A 19,508-nucleotide genomic window follows, 5' to 3' on the forward strand; every position below is an offset into this window, starting at 1 on the left:
TGGTACCTCTTTATTTCTTCATGGATTCGGTCCAAACATGTTTCTTTGATGATGAAAGAGGAGGGAAGAGACGATTCTACATCGCCTGTTTTGTCTCCTGTCGTATGTTTTATTTTCGCCCTCCTTCTGAAATGTAAACAAGCATTTATCTCTTGAGGATGTGGCGCTGCATCTCTTGAAGCTCTTCCCAAAAACACGACTTTCTTTCACGCGGACAATATGTCGCAAACAGCTAAACTGAAAACGTGCCTCGTAATCTCATATTACCCAAGCTCCTCATGAAAGTTTAAACATATTTGACAGTATTTTATTCTGCTCGAGTGGGTTCCCATTTCTCAAAAAGATGAATAAATGATAAGGCTTGATCGACAAGGCGGCAAAGGAAAACAGCTCCTGTCCTTTTGAACAATAGAGACATGTCAGCAAAAAGGCACCGGTAAGTAATGAAGGGTGTGTTTTTGAATTTTAGATGTACATAAATGATGCCTTAAGAAACAAAGAACAGGGGAGCTGTGTTATAGTGACAGCTATTTGTAAAAAACAAGCTGGAAAAGAACAAAATCTCCAACAAAAGGGGAGGAATTTTCACACGTAATTTGACAGAAAATATAGCAATATGTTAACTCACGTGTGATAAGGAACTAGGGGTGGGCGATGAGAACTTAAAGTTTTATCACGATATTCTGTGGTGCGGTTGTGATAATAATAAAAGTGACGTTAAAAAGCTTTTTATTATTCCTTTTACATGGGCACAGCCGTCCTAGTCCCACAAACAGAGATATTGCTCTTGAAAAACACACCTCTTTGGGAATTAGCAAACTTTTAGGACACCAGTCACATAAAGAAGTGTGATTTGCAACACTAAACTGCACATATTAACTGCATTTAATCATATTTTCAAATATATTGAAATTCCTATTGGAAAAAACAATGGTGGACTAAAGAATAAAAAAAAAAAAAAGCAATTCTGACAATATGCTCAGTTTTGGGTCATTTTAAACATCATTAATTGGAATTTATTGTGAAAACAACTTAAATTCTCCTCGTGGTAAGAATTTTATCACAATAAATGATAAATATGAACGATACGGTAAATGCCGACCCCTATAAGGGACATAGGCAGAGAAGCTCAAGGCGAGGAAGTAAAGGTAATTCATGCAACAGCCTTTCACCGTCCTCTGCACCACCCCGAGACCCCGAGGGTCCCCCACAACAATACCATTACAGAGATGGCCGAAGCTTCTGTGTGTGGTCAGCTAATAAAGCAATTGTCTGGCCCCCGAAAAGAGGATTACTTTAATCTAGTAATGGCTGATGTCGTGCAGCCTTTAGCGGCATGGTAACAGGGTCACTTAGCATTGCTGAGAAGCCCATTGTAAGACAAATAAAGCCCTCACCCCCAGCACCCTGGCCTATCACCCCCTACTCGCCGGCCCCTTGTTGCCCTCAGCCGATCCTCCACCCAAATCGGGCCTACTGTAGTTCACCCATCTGGAAAAGCAGGAAGACTCTTTAAACTCGACCTCAGGGGGAACGGACGAGATGGACAGGGGTGTCTCTTAACAATGGGCGCCCGCCCCCCACCCAGTGGGCTTTAATGATTGACCGCTATACTAGGACGGTGGCAGCGACCACCTCCAAGAATTCCACTTTAACAATAAGGCAATTCAAGTGAAATACTACCAGGGGGATTTCTGTTGGCTTGGGAACAACAACATCACTGAGGCCAAAAGGAAAGCAAGCTAAATTGCTCTCATGGCACACACAAAAAAAAGGCCTGGATAAGAAACTCTAGTGTTCAATAGAAATCAACTATGAACAAAAGACCTATTGCTGTTGTTGTAACATGGATTTCAGTTCCATCCTGCAAAATATATCTGGTTTACAAAAAGGTTTACACTTCTCCAGGTTCGGGTGTTTAAACTGTCCACCTCCTGTGATACTTTGTCAAGTTTATTTGGACAGCAAATTTCAGGAACGCGGCAGTTCACAGTGCTTTACGTCATAAAAACGTCACACAGTCAACACTTTTGAAGCAACAAATATTATATTTTGTCAACTATCATCAAAATTATCACGCAAATACGCATCAAATATGTTGATCGATGTTTCACTTACTTCTAATCAAGGGCAACACTAAATCAAGGGCTTAAAACCTTGATTAAAGAGTTAAGGTTTTAAGCCTTGATTTAAGGGAACTCAGTGTTTCTGCTGTTTTGCACTTTTCTTTACAAAGTATCTCACACTCAGTCAGAAGGAATCCCTGAATGTTTTGCAGTTAGGAGAAGAAAAGCTTCCAAACCAGAAAAAAATGAGTAGAGAGACGAACAGGTGTTATAAATGTGACATTCTTTGAAACAGAAACTAAGCTCTATTATTCAGCTCTTAAGAGTTTCGAAAGATACAAGTTGATTGTTTGGTAAGCCGAGCCGGAGGACAACTGGCACAAGATTCCAGCAATGCAGAATTGCAGGCAGACTAGATGGCATGATTTTTTTAAAAGAAATGTTTATTTTAGTTGTTTGAGATCTGACACTTGACTTGGAAAAACTGACTTGAGAACATCTCTGGTATAGGCTACTAAAGGAGGTGGGAAAACCCACATTACTTTTGCATGTCATGATGCTGAATGTATGTATGACTGTGTAAGTTTAAAACTATACATTTACTGTATATACAGTACAGACCAAAAGTTTGGACACACCTTTTAATTAAATGAGTTTCCTTTATTTTCATGACTATTGACATTGTAGATTCACACTGAAGGCATCAAAACTATGAATAACACATGTGGAAATATGCACTAAACAAAAAAGTGTAAAACAACTGAAAATACCCCTTATATTCTAGTTTCTTCAAAGTAGCAACCTTTTGCTGTGATTACTGCTTTGCACACACTCTGCATTTTCTTGATGAGCTTCAAGAGGTCGTCACCTGAAATGGTTTTCACTTCATAGGTCAACCTGCCCTGTCAGGTTAATAAGTGGGATTTCTTGCCTTATAAATAGTCATGAAAATAAATAAAACCCATTGAATTAGAAGGTGTGTCCAAACTTTTGGTCTGTACTGTAGTATATGTATAGACATCTTAGTAAAGTGGATAATTTGTTGTAAGTTCTATTGGAAGTCATGCAGTCCAAGTCTGGTTCTGCTATATCTCTTGAAGAGAAATGGTCAGAGGAGTGTTGCTTCTTTTCCTGTTTCAAAACTTGTAACAGTTGCAGGTTTGACTTGTGACGGAACAAGTCTGAAACCAGAGAGACCCCCGCATCCATTCCAGACCATTCTCTCTGAATTACACCGCCGTCCTTTTAAACTGCACTGTTTAATGCCACAGAATTGCCTCCACCGGCTCCGTAAAGTTCCCACTCACATGGAGTCCTGTTATTTTTATGCATTAGCAGCACTTTCACTGCTCACTTTCTGACCTCGTCCACTTTTCCTGCAGTGTTGCACTGCTGGGGGAGGTGAAGAAGGTGAAGCGTCCCTCCGACATCAACGTCTTTTGTGTGGAGACAAGCCAGTTTCTCTGCGTCAGCTGACCTCCTGTCAGCTGTCTCTGTCCGCTACAAGAAGTTATGACCGACAAGGCAGGTGGTCATGTGTAAAAAAAAAAAACACCTTCAAATTTGTTATCATATTGGAGGCAGACGGTGAAGCGAGGAGCCAAAACACTTTTCACTTTATTTTGGTCAAGTGTGCCTGATCAGAAAACTGTAGATATGCTGAAGGGAAAATGAAAACACTGGAGTGCTTTAGCTTAGGGAGTGGGGGCTGGGGGGAAGAGGCAAAAAAAAAATAAATCAATGACTGTGTTAAATAGTGAAATTTAAGAATCACCTTAAAGGGTGAAACAGCTGCATTCGGTGAAGGAGAGAAACAGTGAAGCTATAGAGAGAGGGAGAGAGAGAAGAGCAACATTTCCAATTTTCCACCCCGATCAACAAACTTCAAAAACAGATGGATCCTGGAGCAGAAATCCATTTAGCTCCACACGAATGACTTAAGCCCCCGTTGCGGACGTTTTCTAATTCAAAAGTGGGAGTGCATCTTTACAAGAAAGGAATCTTGTGCAAATACATGGGAGCACAAATCAATAATAATTTCACACAGTTGTTCACCCTCCTACCTACAATTTGGAGGCAGGTCAAATGTGCCAAAATCCTCCTGAAATGCCTCTTTTAGCACACACAAAAAAGCTGGAAAATACAACTCAACCACACCAAATACTCACAGGTGAATGCTATGCTCTACATATTAAAAGAAAAAAGGTTGCAAAGGTCAACTTTGAGTCAGAAACTGCCTTTGGAAAAGTCTTGCAGCTGTTACCAGTCAGGCATTTGTGGGAAGCTGAGAGCTGACAAACTGTGAGAAAAGATGTTCAGAGTCTGACCTGGAGCTGCCTGTTTGTCAATCAGCCAGTCAGATTATTTCGGACACAAACTATTCTGCGTCCGAAGTATAATGAGCCAGAACCTTTGTACTTTGCTTCTTCTGTGCTTGTGAACGTGGCGCAAAAGCAACAACAGGGAATAACAGCGGAGGGTGAAAAAGTTGCTTTTCTTGGCCCTCTGTGGTGACTTTGCTTCAAAAAACAATCAGAAGGGGAAACTGGGAAACGTGTTCAAGTTGCACTAAAATGAGTTGGCCTATCAGTGAAGCTATTCGATTCTAAAATAGCATCTCGATGCTAAACATGTTGCAGCAGCACCTTTATCCCCAATCCTAATGTCAACATCCACAGTTCACATTTCTAAAGAATAATTTGTTCAAAGACATTCGATGAATGATAAGGGATTCCAGAAACACTTGAAAGCTGAATGGATATAATGACACCAATCTGATGGTTGAATAAACTAACAGATTAAAAACAATAAATGTGTTTGATGTTGAACTCATATGTCTATTAAATCAATAATCTATCTGAAAAAAAGTGTTTTAGAGTTCAAAATGTTGCTCATTTTGCGATTAATTAATTGAATTAACTAGATGAAACATCTTAATCAAGTCCCACCACTAGCTTTACCGTTTGTCCATCATGAACCATTCTGGATTTAAAAACGTTGATGATCATTCGGACATTTCTGAGTTCATGTAAGAATCTAAGTTCTCTAAGGAATACACACTAAGACTCCTATTTTAGTCACGCTAGCTATAATAATGTGCTAATTACTAACATGAGATGCTAAAGACTCTATAATAATTTTGCATTTGTTTTGTTGTTTTGGTCCTTCACACAGGTACGATTTCTCCTCTGCTCATAACATAACGCAGTAATGAACACTCTCAGCAGGAAGACTAAAAAAAAGTAAGATTCTGAAAGCTATTCTTATACTTCCTATTTTGCACAGAATGGGTTATAAATCAGTATTTGCATTTAAAGCTCTACAAAGACAAAATTCTAGCTGGTGTATTTTTATGCATGCGCAGATAAAGAAAATCACTTAAATGATCATGGAACAAGAACTCCAAACACAACGCTGGGTGTTTTAGACAGCATGTCAATAGTGGTAGTGGATTGCTGAGCAAAGACTCACTAAAAAAAGATCTGCTGCCGGCTGTATGATGGGGTGTTCTCTGTCAGAAGTAATTAGTTCCTCCTAACAATGCTCCAAGGAGGCAAGATCCATGGCTCCATGAAAGATGCTCATCTCTGTAGATTTTTAAGACAAGGCTGACGCCGGGCTCAGTGAATCTCGCTGTTTGGAAAGACGCTGCTCACAAGCCGACAGCAAACACCTCTCAGTATAGAAAGGATGAGCATAAGCTCCTTATTGATATGCGGAGACACACTGTGTCCGTCAAGTCAATGCTAATTTGCCCCTCGGCCGCTGGGACGTCAACGAAACAAACATTTTATGATTTAATAAAAGAAAAAAACAATATATTGAACTCTTTTTTTAACGCTATTATGCAAGAGCTGAAACGACACTAACATGCAAATTTAGTTTCATTTTTATTATCCTTTATTGAAAATTTCCCCATATGCAATATTCATAAGCAGTTAAAAAAAAAAAAAAACAGACTGTCGCGTCCAGAGTCCCACCACTTTATGACTCATCCAAACAGGAAGTGGAAACTGTCCAGTGATATAAATAAGATTCAAAAAGCCAGGAATATGCATTCCCATCACCTGGTGAAGGATTTTAAATTAGAACTGAAGTTTGGAGCATGGATGCCCTGCATTTAGCCAGCAGTGGTACAAACAAGCCGTCTGGTTTGCAGAAATAAAAGCCTACAGCTATTCCACACACAGCTGACATTTAAATAATAATCACCATAGGCTGCTTATTGGGAAGAATAATTTGCTCCAATTACAATTCAATATGCAGCCCAAGCAGCTTGACACACTGATTCTGATTGTTAAGACTTGACATTCATTTGTACACTGACCTTCCTGCATTTTAACAACATACTGGAACCAGTTGCTGGATGCTCCACCCGGCACCTCCCACCTTCGGTTTTCCCCCGTGTTGTAATAATACTCAGATTGCCTCCAATTGATTTCCATGAGCCGGTTATTGATTGCGTTGGCCTCTTAGGCTTGCTGTCTGTCATGGATGACATGAAACTCCCCAGATGGATCCTGGTTCGTGTTATAGGTGATGAACTAATGGATTGGTTTATTACTGTAACCTCCGTACCGAAGTGGTACATGTGGTGCCTTCTCATCTCAGCACAGCCATATTTCTTTCAATCTACTCTCACTTCTGTTGTGCCAGATCTAGGGCTAGAAAACGTATCATGGTATAAGCATTGCATATCAGTCAACAAAGACAATTATTGATTAGTTTTTTTTGTTTTAAATATCTAGAATACTGCCAAACTACTGACATGACCTTTACTCTTTTATCCAACATTTCCTCCTGAGCTGTTGTACTCATTTTATCCTTTTTATTGTTAATTTCACCCCAAATTTTTTTTTTTTCAGCAGTTATGGGGCACGGTGGCAAAATGTGAAACTACTCGAGCTTACTGTGTGTATTCAGCACACTGAAGGCAGGCAATTGAGATTTCATAGTCAAATTGCCTATATTTCTTCTGATAAATTCCTTCAGCTTCCACAATCCAAAAGGATACTAGCAAGCTTGATGTTGGACGCTTAGCCACTTTTCCAACAGGGTGGAAAAGTAACGTGGCTAAGTGTCCACCCTGCCTGTCAGGGCTGCACCGAGAGCAGCAGACAAGTTGTGCATCCTTGTGACCAATTTCACTGACTCTCAACACTACCAGCTCGGTTTTGCATACAAGACGGAGTATGTGAACACAGTTGTAAAAATTGACCCTTATTCAGAAGTGTCTGGCGAACATTTGATTTGAGCTCACACTGATTCCGCCTCGAGTACAAGCAGATCTCTGAGGAGTGGAGTATGTCCAAGAACGTTGGGGCAATGCGAAAATGCTGCTGCGCATGCAACAGGCTGCGGCTGGCTTACCAAAGATGGAATAAGTTTGTTTCTTAACTGAGCCATGAGAGGTTGAGCAGCTAACGCCTTTCCTATGCCTACATCTCCCAAAATGCTATGCAGTTCTGAATTGGAGTTCAGTAAAATTGTCAAAACTCTACCGGACGTATTTTCTACTGACATCGATCACATCTGTATCACGATATATATAGTTATTGTTTTATCGGCCAGTCCTAGTCACAGAGCTATTCTGAGAATAGTTCTCAGAGTATCACTTTTTCACCTTCCTGGTTTGAGTATTCAATAATTTGTCATGTTATGACCAGAGGATATGACCATGAATAGCTAAAATACATGAATACTTGAGACTTCCTCTAAAAATGCTTGTAAATGTCTACTTTAAAAGTTCACATACCCAATATACCACAACCCTATTGCAGTAACTATAAGCAGAAAAGCGTAATAAAAAAACTGAAATAAAGGAGTGAAAACATCAGTCTGTGTGAGATTGAATCTGTGTTTAATTCAGTGAACTGAGTTACTAGAATAAATGAACTTTTCAATAATATTATTCTTTATTTAACATGAATCTAATGTAGATTGGACATTCATTGTTTTTATTCTTTAAACAAAACCAATTGTGAACATAAGTCTAAGCAAATCCCAATACAGTACACAGCTCAGAGTTAAATATTAGAGGGTGCTGTGTGCATGGCAGTGCTGCGATCAACCACACAGGGCGACAATGGAGCATGATTGGACACGACAGTTGGACCAAGGGCCCTTCATTGTGCTCTCGATGGCCCCGTGGCCCCTGTTCCACACTGTCATTAAAGGGGGGAGAACATTTATGCTCTTCCTCACACCACCTGTTGTTAACCTCTCTTCCTCCCAAAACTGTAACCCCTTCCCCCAACCATCCCACAGCTTTTGTCTCAGAAACCTCTTTATGAGATCAACACACACACACACACACACACACACACACACACGCACACACACACACGCACACACACACACACACACACGCCCGCCCACGCACACAAACACATGGTGGTCACTAGTAACACTTGCCTTTTGTATGGTCTAATTAATTCATGGATATCCTCTGGAGGAAGGTTGGCCAGTGTGTCTGGCTCGATGACCAGCAGACGGCCGGATCATACAGAGGGGAATAAGCCAGAAGCCCACAGCCTCACTCCAGCCATCTGATCCCCCCCTTTCGAAATGACCACCAGTTCGCTCTTTGACAAGGCCTGGAGCCGCAATCCCATTAGTGAAGCATGAACACGCATCAGATCCGTTCTAAGTTATTTTAAAATATTTGCTACTAAAGGTCCCAACACTGTATTCAACAGTGGAGAGAAATATTGTCTAAAGAATTGATGCGCTGTTTCTCTCATTCAGCTACATTGAGTGATAGACCAACACATAGTATCGTCATGTGACGTCACGTTCTTCAGAAAGTAGCCCACACCAGCATAACAAACGTCAAAACAACTCATATATGCATTAACTCCTATAAATCTTGATTAAAAACAAACCTAATCTCACCTAATCTCACTTTTATTTAGTTGATTTCACTGTAAGAATGGCCATAGGGTGTATTTGTGGATTTTCACTTTCTACAAGGTAAGATTAACGTTCATATATTTTATAAATAAGCAAGCTTAGTAACATTCAATCAAATATTGCATTATGGAAAAGCTAATCATCTAATCATTAGTAACCATGAAGAGAATGCCTCACCATCATGTAGCCTAACGTACAAAAAAACTGGCAAGCATTTAGATTTTTTTAAGCATTTAAATCTGCTCCAATTTAAGGGGGAAGCCAATTACGACATAGTGGTATAAATAATGTGTAATAAATAAAGTCAGCGATTTGATCAAATCAACAAACAAGTCATGAGGGAGAATTTGTAGGTTGTTTTCTAAGCTAGCTATCTCCAACTTTTGTAAATACTGCTGTCTATGAACCCCAACTAGGCGTTCTACTTCCGTAGAGAAATTAGCTCTACTTGAACAAGTGAAGCCATGGCTATACTGGCAAAAATAACTTGGAAAAACAATGGCAGTTGCTCCATTCAATATTCCTGTCTCTCACTTTATGGCGCCTCAAAAATAATTAGGTGACATAGTTGAAAAGGGTCAGTAATTGTTTAGTGGAAGAATAATGAAGTATGACATTCTGACTTTCAGCTGTTTGGTGAAAGCCTCCGAGAGTTGATAAAGAACTTAAAGACCAAACAGCTTTTGGAAGATAAAGGAACACAGCAGAGGAAGTTGTGGAGAAATTTAGAGCAGAGTTAGGTTCAAACCTATACAATTCATCATCCCAAAATGGAAAGAGCATGACCTACTATATCACTGCAATGCAAACCTACAAAAATGTGGAGATCCTCCTAAACCGACAGGCCAGAAAGGAATATCACGAAGAAGAAAAGCAGACAAAATCTGTTGAAAGGACAGACATTTCCATAAATCTTGCTTTTATAGGAGAGTGTTAAAAAATAGAAAGTCCTAAAATTATCTGTCTAGTTGGCCATAAGCCATGAAGGTGACATTGTAAAGGTGGAAGATGATTCTCTGCTCACTCAGATCAAATATTGAATTTTGTGCATCTCATGGAATATGCTACATGTGGAGAAAAATTAACACTGAACAGGACCCTGACAAAAGTGTCATCCCACTGAAACATGGCAGTGGAGGCGTTATGCTTTGGGGAGTCCTGTGAGGCACAGTTTGTGGATGACCCCTTTTCTACATGACTGCACACCAGCACACAAGCTAAGGGCCATTAAAACGGGAAGAAGCAAGTTTAATATGGAAGAAGCAGAGTGCCCTGAACCACAATGCAACAGAACCCAGTAGGGATAAATTAGAGCAGAGACTGAATCAGGCCTTGTGCCAGCAAAACTTTGCTACTAAAAAAAGAGGTCAGGACCAGGAAAGTTCGACACCCACTAGGTTGAAATGTCTGCTCTGTTATAAATCCCTCACCAATCTCCAAACTGTCTACTGTGGATGATGACTTCTCGCAGGTAGGTATGCTTCGTTTCCACTGAGCGGTAGGTCACGCTATCTTAAAACTCAAAAGCCTAACATGGCATCATACTACAGCAAATGTAAACCATTGGTATGTCTCAGTGAAGTTTTTCTGTCCCCCCAGTTAACGGACTATGTAGTGTGACACCAGGAGCTCCACCCTAACTGTATAGTCCTGTGGACCTACACTGAAGGGGGCACAGGAATGGTGTGGTACGGGTTGATTATATTTGATGTTTTTACAATGGTAACAGACAAAATTGTGTCACAAACTGCACTGACTGCACTACCGCTCAGTGGAAATGAGGTTTTATATAATCAAACTTTAAAAAAACATCCCTAATGGGTTATAAAGCAAAGCGATACCAACTGGATGTCTGACAATAGCTCAACTGATGAAAAACCTCATAACAGTTTTAATGGAGTTAAGGGCCCAACATGGTCAGAACAAAGTTGAACTGTCGAAGTCAAGTGGTTGTGGAGAGACGTTGTGTGCTTTTGCACACAACCTCCGAAGTCCACAAGACACACAGATCAGAGCTCCTGTGAAATCCCTCGTGCTGCAGTATACGTCATTGTGTTTTTTCATATGTGTGATTTACGACAGCATAGTGAACACAGCAATCATGGCAGAGGGTAATACCTATTTCTAGATGTTGAGAACAAGGCGACGCAATTTTCGTCACACAACTACGACAATGACAACGGATTTCAGCAATTCTGCCCAACCATGAGGAGCCCTTGAGACTCTGACTTAAGAACTAATTAGTTTATGCAAATGTTTCCCTCAGTTTATGGCCCTCTTCTCACAAGCAGAGCTGTTACTGCCCTTACAGTAAATGTTTATTCCACGGCAGGGCATTAAGACACCAATTCAATGTGACAACTTGAAGTCATTTTTTGTCTGCTAGTTATACAGCCACACTGACCTTACTTGTACTGCAGCGATGTCGGTGTAAACAGAGACTGATTGCAGGTGAGTAGCTATTTAGCTGGAAGGGCACAGAGCAGTGCAGCTGCATCTGGCTGTGTAGGACAGCATGCCCCGCAGAGCTCCCATCACAGCCCATATGTCTACACAACGCTACGCTTAATAACAGGGACAGAGGGCAGCTCCAGGACGGAACACAGAGAGGAGTATGGAGGGGGGAGGACTCACGTAAACGTGAGCGTATGAATTTGTCTGTGGTCACCTTATCCATTTGATCAGATGCACCCAACCTGCTCTCCTTCCACCATAAATTCTTTCTAACTCCCTAAGTCCTTCACTCAAATTCAAATCCATCAACCCTGAAATCAGTTTGTACTGCGAGGATTTCAGCCATTGTGTGGTGTGTGTGTAGGGGTGTGTACATGTAAGTATTTGAGAGAGAGAGGGCAGCGGAATGAGACAGGAGGCTCTAGCTGGTGACAGTGATGTTCAGCTGCTTCCTTCACTCTGGTCTTCAGGATTACTGTGGGTGAGAAAGTTGGACTGGACTCGGCATGCACCCACCTTCACCTGTTAATGTCTGAAATTCTTGAAAACAGCTGCGATTCTGACCCTCAGGGCCTGAATGTTCCTGTTTCTCACCTCCTCCCCTTAAAAAGAACCCTGGAGGTGTGCTGGATTTCTGGGTGAACCAGCCCTTAAAGGTTATTCCACTCAGTTAAAGTGAAAATGCTTGAACCCCTTCCGGCCCCCGCACAGTGAAATCTCCTTTTCTCCTCACACATCTGGATGAATATTTATGAGCCATAAAGTCTGGCGCTCGAGTAGCCTATGAAATGAAAACGTCAGAGAAAGAAGACGTTAAAGAACAAGCTAGCAGGAAGTGAGGCATGTCACTCTAAATGTCACATCCTGGTGCAGCCAGGGCACTGCAGGCTATTACATCTACTGTACTCTCTTTGTGAGACAGGTTGGCCTCTACTATAGACACAGACTTTATGGAACGCATATTCAAGCTTAAAAATGATGACAAAGATATTAGCCAAAAGACACAGCATCTGATCCTACTGTAAGGTTTTAGGATTAGAATTGCAGATGACAGCATATTGGAGTAGCTCTGTTATGTTAGCTCTGATTTTTTTGTTCACCTATTTTTTTGTTTTTTTTTGGTTGAGGCGTTGCATGTTTGGATAATTATTTCCTCTAGTTTTGGATGCTGCGCCACTAGAAGGAATTGTCTTCTTACTTTTTAAATTTCGCACAGTTGTTATGATGCCTAGCAACAAGGTATCTTTTTAACAACAGGGAGCAGCTGATTAGCATCTCAAATGCTCAGATAATACCTGAACTTCAACCTCAAATCCCAGAGGAGTTGAAAATGAGGCTTTATGGATGCAGATCAAGACGACAGAACAAAAGAGAAAATAGGTTCAAACCATCTTTTCCATTGATTGTAATGGGCAAAGGGTCATAACCCCAACTCCAGTGTCTCTTTAACCATATGGCTAGAAAGAAATTTACTTAAAGAGGAGTAGCAAAAGCAAATGAGGTGGAGTATTTCATATCACTTCTTACTAATTTGTTTGATTTGTTTCTACCAGTATAATTACACACTTAATCAAACTTCAGGGGCTATTCCAGTTGATTTTTTGACCAAAATATTGACATTCCAACTTCTCAGTTGAATTGAAAGATAGCACAAATTTTCTAAATGTGGGTATTCATTTTTAGGAGGCGAAAGAGAATCTGTCAGTACAACCAAGGTTTACTAAGCCGGCGAATAATGCTCAGATACATTTAGAACACGACTAAGTAAAAGCATTATTAATGACTTTATTATAATAAATAGATTCGCTGACTTTATTTATTACTTTTAGTCATTAAACAACCCTGATAGACTTTCATCAGTCCTCTGGCTGAGCATAGCAGTTGCCTTGCTGGATCTGAGCAGCATATCAGGCGTATCGCCGCCTGATAACCAATTTTAGGTTTTGTGCAGACTGTGTACTTGGCGCTGTACCATAAATTCTACACACACATCTGTGGGAGAAACTGTTTTGTGTGTCAACCTGTGTAACAGAATGCCAGAGCTGGATCATTAAGAACAAAAGTTTGACACTCAGAAACCTTTAGAGATTCTGTGAATGTCGGTGTAAGCCTGTGAGGCAGCCACCAACAACGCACAATGTTTGCCACTGAAGGAAAAACAGAACGTGTACCCAAAAGAAATCATAGGCGTGGTACATTGTCAAAAATCTGGAACCCAAAAGATTTTTTATCATTTCAGGGGCATCCACAGAATGAGCGATATCTGTCACTCATTATGAAAAGTGACTCTCAACACCTCCACCGACTCCATCACAGGTGATGTTCCTACAGAAACAGACGAAGAGTGAAGTGAAAAGTGCGTCTTCCTGCAGTTAGAAGGGGAGGTGTAGGTGATGGACGCGCTTCACACATCCACGATATTTTTGGAAGATGAGGAATGATTCATCGACTGTTTTTCTTCGAAGGCAGGTAGAGTTGGGTTTGGGTACAACAGCAGGGTTGAATCCTTTCAGGAAAATGGATGCCTTGCCATAAAATCATTGGCAGCAGTCTGAGGTTTCACTGATTTTACTGCAAATACATGGAGTTAAGCGGCAAACCAGAGCGGGCCTGAGTTAAAAAGGGTTTGTGAACCCGCTTTAAAGATTATTGATCTGTGTTTATCATGCCAGATTTATAAATATCAGCTGAAGATATAGATTGTACAGCAAGACAGTCCTGAGTTTGAATCCTGATCTGAGTTTATTTCTGGTTGGAGTTTGCATATTCTCCTTGGGCAAATGAGGGTTCTCTCCAGGCATCCCAGCTTTCCCCACAGCCCAAAAACATGACTGTTAGGTTAGTTGGTTTCACTAAAAATAAATGTTTGCATCTGCAGAGCTCATCATTCAAACTACTTCTCAGTCCCATGCTCCTAAGATCGTTGTTAAACGGCTTAAAGGAGAAGAAGTATTGTTGTGTTGACTTGCTAAAGGGTGTAGGAAAGGGAAGGAGGATCTTAAAGAGACAGAGGCCAATTTCAAGGCTTTAGATAGGGCTATGAAGTGGAGTCAAAGTTATTTTTGATATATACAGCATTTTACCTACTGAAGGTAACATAAGCTGGGTTCGCACAGCAGGGGAATACAACCCAAAATCTGGCTTTTTGTGGTCTCAACTGCCCAATTCTGATCTTTTCACGCCCACCCAAACATCCATCCATTTTCTAACACCCTTGTCCCTAGTGGGGTCAGGAGGGGTGCTGGTGCCTATCTCCAGTGAACATTTCGGGCGAGAGGCGGGGTTCACCCTGGACAGGTCGCCAGTCTGTTGCAGTCCCACCCAGACACCCCAAAAAAATCTTATAAACAACTGTTCAAAATTATAAATATGGACTTATGAAAAAATGGAAAAAGAAGTATGCCTCATAGCATATTACATAACATATTAGTGTAATTGAGATTTTACTTCTTTCGCTTCTCGACCATAATTTCAGTGAGAAGTGTAACTTCTCTTGTTTTAGCTTTTGTTTAACAGCCGCCAGCTCTATTTTGTTGCTTGTTGTAACTGCAGGATTGGTCAGGTCAAATCATCTGGGTTGTGTGTTTGATAGGAGCAGAGCAGGGGGGGGCTACATTTGTACATGTATTGCGCAAGTCACTGTACTTGTTGTAGTGTAATTAATCTCTGCATCTTACTTTCTTTCCTTCTTCAACAAAGTAAACTTGCTCCTTCTCTATGTCCTCCTTCTCTAACACAACTGTATACTGTACATTCTGGTTTGATTTTCTCTGTGCTGTATGCACTGTAGGGTCATTAAACATCCCACAGAAACCCAACACGCCCACCAAGCAAATCATTTTGGCCCAAAGTTCTGGTGTGAACTCTAAAGTACCTCAAATCACAATCCCACCACTCCTGGATCCGACTACGTATCCAAACAGACGTCTCTACAGAAGTTGCAGTCAGTGCTCCAAAAAAGATCATTTCTATTAATTGTGCTTTCTTTTTATCAGCTTCACCGTCTTGTTATGATCAATCCTGTCGGCTCCCATTGTTGAAAAACTTTACAATGGATCCCTAGACGCCAACGTCCATTATGACTTCCGTAAATGGAGAGCTACTCTGTGACGCCTACGTTCTTCTTCTGCATGCAGGTCACTTTGAGGATATAAACCCCTCACATAGCATTTATTCAGTAGTACGATCAACCATGCACACACACACACACAAAATCTGATTTCAGAAAAAAAGCTATAGTAACTTGACTATAACTGGAAAATACATAATACCCCCTTTTAATTAGAAATGTTCACTAGCAGCCTGGCTCTGGAGAAAAAAACCCGAGGAGTCACGCAGAGTCCAATCTGACAGGAGTTTGTTGTATTTTAAGAGAATGGGATCTAGTGGTGGGAAGCTGCCAGCTGCCCCTCGTCCTCTCCCTGCAAGACAGTTTCCCAGCCTTCCTGTCCAGCAGCGACAACCGCTATCTCTGTCTCTTGAACTGGCTGTCATCCGTCCACATTAACAGGACCGGGCGCAGAGGCCTGGTTGCGGCGTGACAGCAGGCTGGGCTCTGTGGAGCGGGTAAAGATAGGACGTGGTGTCAGAGGGGAGTGCGGGGGGCTAGGGTGGAAGCTGCCAGGAGATCTGACATCAAGGTCGAGGTCTGTGTTTCAAGTTAACTGAGCCGAGTGAGGCTCATGATAAGAAAGCATGGAGTCCTTTGAAGCAATGTCTGCTCTTCCTGACTCTCCCAGCGTGTCTAACGTTATTACCAGTGAACTCTATCTGGGATTTAAATCCTGTCTCATAACAGGAGCCTCCGGATATTTGACACCTGTTATACAAACAGGCACTTTAAGGCCTCCAACACCTTATCTCACCTGCACACAAGCCTCCTTTCACACTTCACTCTTCATCCTTACTCTGACTGATTCGCTCTACAGTTCTGCATTTCAGGGAAGCCGTTAAAGCGTGACACGCCTCCATACGTTTGATTTTCGGTTGCAATACTTGATAATCATCCTTCACACCAGTTTTGTTACTTTCTTTCCTTCCCTGACGTAGCAGTTGAGCTCTGACATCACTCACTCGCCACCTCCAGCGACGCGTTGCGGCTGACGGCCTCGCCCAGGTAGTTGCGCGCCACGCAGACGTAGACGCCTTCGTCCGGTTTGCTTCGCCGCCCGTGGACGATTCGCAGGAAGAAGAGCGAGCCGCTGGGCAGCAGCATGCGGTGGGAGCGAGGGTCCTCTCGATCTGTCTCCACCCGCTCGCCGTCTTTGTACCACTCCACGGTGGGCGTGGGCCGCCCCTCGGCCTTGCAGTTGAGGGTCGCCGGTTCTCCCTTGGACACGATCAAATCGGACGGATGCTCGATGACCCGAGGAGCAGCATCCTCCAACCTGGGGCGAGATCCTGAAGGAACAGAAAGGAACACAGAGTTAAAGTTGGCCTTATTCTTACTATGGATAATCATGTATTATTATTTTAGAAAGCGTGAAAATCATTAATGACTGACATAGCACAGACATCTAGAGTACTTGGTGGAGAAATTACTTGCAAATAAAGGTTTATGCATTTTTATAAGTAATGTGGAACCTTGTAGATCATTAAAAGACAGATGCATAAAGTGGGCCGAGCACCAATGGGCATAAATAACACACTCAAATGTCCTGTTTCAAAAACATCTACATTTACACACATAACTAGTTCAGACAGATCAGTTTATGCTCCCACATCGAGGCAAAAAAAGAAGGCAGATTAAAATTTTGTACAGCTTTGTGAGGGTGAAATCTCGCATGCTGCAAATCACCAGTTGTGAATCTTATTTTCTCAACAGATTTGAAGGTAGATGCAGGTGGAGCTGGTGTAATTTAGGCTAATTGCCCCACATTCCCTTTTTTTGTTTTACTCAGATGAGAAAAGCACAGTTATGTGGAAAGCAATATCAGCAACTTAAGCATCCTGAGGTGTAAGAAATGCTGGGTAAATGAAGGAATACCAACAGAAGACCGTGTCACTTTTATCTTTGTTTTTTGGATACTGGATGCTTGAGTGTAAATTGGATGTTTCCTCTTTTTTCTAACACAGCGTTCTATTTCTTTGGCACCATATCAATGTCTTGCGTTGCTGTAAATTGTTACAAATCTTCATGTTTTTGGAGTATTTATTACGGAGCTGTTAACCTTAGACTTCAAAAGAAGATTCTGCAAAAGAAGGTGATGGTGAAGAGCGGAAATGACCATTCGCTGTTCGTTGACCTTTAAGCTGAAAATCCAACCTTGCTCCTATGGTCATCCTATGGTAGCTACAGTCATAATCAGCTTTTGATTTGTTTCTTGGCCTGTCAACAATCTTATATAAAGCCCGAGCCACTGAATCCGGTTCTGGCCAATAACAGTTTTGGTCTGTTATGAACCACGCCCATGCAGACGTGGCCTGGTGTGTAACATTAGTGGAAAAAAAGTATACCAATACAAATGACAGTTTGCTTTGTTTATTTTGACCAGCACTTGGCTCCATTGTATCACTGCTCCCTGAAGTTTGCACCCAGTTGTTTGGTGACTCCTCAGATGATCTCTGTTTTCTTTAGGGTTGAGTTAGTGTTTCCTAGAACGTTCCAGTAAAGGAAACCATCTCTGCCCACGGCTGGTGTTGTTGAAACGCTAACCTTAACTAAGGCAAGTGAAGCCTGTAGAGCTTTAGATGCTGTTCTGGCTTCTTTTGTGATTTCCTAGATGAGGCATTTACTTCTCCCAGTGGCATGATTTGAATTGTCTTCCTCCCTTTATAAATTAAATCATTGTTTGATAACTCTTCATTCTGTCTGCTCGGGTTATCATTTTCAGATATTTGATTTTTAAGTGTGACATATCTTGAATTACTTTTTATTTTGAGCTTGGATAAATCTCTTGTCCGTTGGCGATGCGTTCAAGGACCAGAACCTTTATTTGGAGCTGAACCGGTACAGCCTGCAGGTCCATTCAAAGGAACTAGTTCAAAGGCTCAAACTTTGCTGACACTATCTGATAAGAAAAGCAGTCAGAATTCCTCCAACCAGCAAATCCTTTCTAAGGTTTAGGAGGATTAAGAACTCCTCTAAAGTGCTTCTTGGAGATGGGGATATAGAGAATAGTGTGGTGGTGCTTTTTTCAATCCAATTACCCTCACAAAGATGGGGAAATGGGATGTTGTAACAAACGGAAATGGTCCAGAGGAACTGCACTTGCTTAGAAATCAAATAAAGAGAACAGCTGGGCTCCAGTCTGGAATTGTCTGAAATGCACTGTATTTGCACATTTACATTATGCAATACAAAACATCTATTTTTTTTTACCTTAAAATTTCACTGTATAATTTGCTGAGCTAGAAAACAGAATAGTTGGAAGCCAGTTGGAATTATTTTTACGTTTCTGCCATATACCTATGAAAACTATTTCAATAGATCAGATTACCAATGATTGTGATTGTGATCAGTTTCTTACTAACCAAACTGACTGAGAGGAAGAACGCTGATTGGTTTTCAGACTCTACAAATGGGTTGTAGTATTAGCAAGTGCTTTAGTTAAATGAAAACATAATAAGCAGCTGAACTGTAATTTGCCAGAAATTAACAAGATCTAATTTCTGGCTTATTAAAAGGACTATATAATGGGGGAAAAAAATCATCTTTGTGAAAATACCAACAAAGAAATTGAGGGAATCACAGCTCTGTCCTGATCTAGAAAAATGTCATTCAGTAAGCTGTTCACACACACATGCGCACACCCACGCACACACCACATCTTAGTTTACATGTATCCCATCGTTCCAGCTTCACTTCCATACATGTTTATTTTTTTTTTTAAATCCTGCTGCATTCACTGTGACACGATCTCTCTCCATCAGATATCACCATATTAAAATGGCACAATATTTCTCACCAAAGTAAAGTCTGACTCAGCATTATTCAGTTGCTGTCAGAATGGCACTTTGTCTCCTGAACTATTTTCAAGTCACAATTATGAGTCCCACATGTTTTACAGAGACTGTTTCTTAGTGGTTTAAGCTCAGCATGCTGTTGAGTCTATGGTTGACACTTTTATTTTGAAG

The 19,508-nt window shown here is 41.2% G+C and overlaps 1 protein-coding gene across 2 annotated transcripts in view; it reads right to left on the reverse strand.

Annotated features, from left to right (window-relative positions):
• The window catches only part of robo3 (roundabout guidance receptor 3), a 111,220-nt gene that overhangs the window by 74,516 nt on the left and 17,196 nt on the right, over window positions 1-19,508 (reverse strand). For both annotated transcript variants that reach the window (XM_014470445.2, XM_023342164.1), the window contains exon 2: window positions 16,506-16,832. In XM_014470445.2, the coding sequence (XP_014325931.1) occupies window positions 16,506-16,832 (327 nt within the window). The remainder of the gene's footprint in view (window positions 1-16,505; window positions 16,833-19,508) is intronic.

The sequence above is a fragment of the Xiphophorus maculatus genome, chromosome 11 (assembly GCF_002775205.1).
Source record: "Xiphophorus maculatus strain JP 163 A chromosome 11, X_maculatus-5.0-male, whole genome shotgun sequence".
Taxonomy (NCBI): domain Eukaryota; kingdom Metazoa; phylum Chordata; class Actinopteri; order Cyprinodontiformes; family Poeciliidae; genus Xiphophorus; species Xiphophorus maculatus.